The sequence below is a fragment of the Geospiza fortis genome, unplaced genomic scaffold (genome assembly GCF_000277835.1).
Source record: "Geospiza fortis unplaced genomic scaffold, GeoFor_1.0 scaffold366, whole genome shotgun sequence".
NCBI lineage: Eukaryota > Metazoa > Chordata > Aves > Passeriformes > Thraupidae > Geospiza > Geospiza fortis.
In genome coordinates, this window is record NW_005054342.1 from 4,322,190 (window position 1) to 4,323,728 (window position 1,539).

The following is a 1,539-nucleotide window of genomic DNA, read 5'->3' on the forward strand; positions in this document are numbered from 1 at the left end:
CTGCTAGACTGTAGCTGTCCACTTATTAACAATGCTAGGCGACTTAATCTACTGTAATTGTTATAGTCTGAAAATCCACCTCAGTATCGCACCATCTTTCATATGTAGAAAACCGCCAAGTCCTCCACTTAGTGTTTAACATCCGTTCAAATTCCACATTTGCCTGGGTAAACAAACCACAGGAGAGTGTCACTGTTTCTGCAGGCACTAACCTGATGGACACAAATGTTACACTTGTCACAGAACACCATGTCATTGCCATCCTCGCTGTCCGGGGACCGGCACACGTCACAGATGACGTCCTCATCATACTCGATGCCCAGCCCTTCCTCGGTCTCGATGGCGTGATTCATGTTCTCATGGCAGTGCCGCTCCAGCACTTCAATTGTCTTCTCCATCGTGTTCTCATCCAGGAGCCCACAGCCTACAACACAGAAAGGGAAGAGCAATTAGAGGACAGTCAGATGCTTCTGAGTCAGAGAAGCTGGAAAAGAAAAAAGACAACTTCTAGCAACTAATGCAGTAGACACAGCATCTAAAAATAAAATAAAAATAGACAAGATTTTTCACTCACCGACTAATTATAACATTGTTTTATAAATACAAGCAGAACTACTACTTGAGTAAAAATTTTACACAAACCACAAGGTTGCATCTGGAAGAAAACACTGCAGCATAAAAGACAGCAATTGCTGTAACTGCTGGCTGCTCTCACATAACCCTTCCTGCACCTCCATAATTTTACTAAACACTAATGAATCACTAAAAATCACACACTGTGTTATTCTGAAGACTAATGCCCTAGGAAACAAGGGAAGAATACTTCATATCTTATAAAGAAAGTTGCACCACCCAGTACCTCTAAGTCCATTGTGATGATGTGATCAAAACATGATTAAGAAAAATGGTTTTAGTTTTCTGATGTTTTTTTAAAAAAATAAAATAGCAGATAAATATACCATTGCAATCCATACTATCTGTTCATGTGTACACTACACATGCTATATGTACTCACCACTAATCAAACTTAGCATAAGCAGGACCACTTTAAAAGTATTTGTTATGAGATTGGCCCTCAGCTTGCAGTTTCAGGACATGCACTGCATTAGAAACCCCATGATGTTCACAGCTACAAGACATCTCCACATTGCATCTCATCACAATCCTTGCTCAAAAATGATCATGATGTTCACAGCTTACAATTTACTCAGGCCTTCAAATGTTGGGATATTCACATAACATTAATTGCAGAGGCTAATATTTTAACTAAGGCTACTAATTGTGATTCCTTGTTACAAACAATAAACAGGGAGAGTTAAAGTGTTCTCTTTGTTCTCTTCCATGCCCTAATACTTTCTCATTGCCTGAATTAAATGAATTAGCGAATCATTCAGGTGGGAAGGGTCCTACAGAGGGCTTCAGCCTCTGCCTGGGCTCCAAGCAGAGTCAATAGGAAATCCAAAAAGGCTGTTGCTCAAGAGATACATGTAGTTTTATCTTGAAAATCTCCATGGATGGAGATCTGCCCCCTTGAAAAGC

General features: G+C 40.0%; 1 protein-coding gene across 2 annotated transcripts in view; it reads right to left on the bottom strand.

Moving 5' to 3' along the window:
* JADE3 (jade family PHD finger 3) overlaps positions 1–1,539 on the bottom strand; it is a 46,607-nt gene that overhangs the window by 16,069 nt on the left and 28,999 nt on the right. For both annotated transcript variants that reach the window (XM_005422694.2, XM_031058356.1), the window contains exon 6: positions 213–424. In XM_005422694.2, the coding sequence (XP_005422751.1) occupies positions 213–424 (212 nt within the window). The remainder of the gene's footprint in view (positions 1–212; positions 425–1,539) is intronic.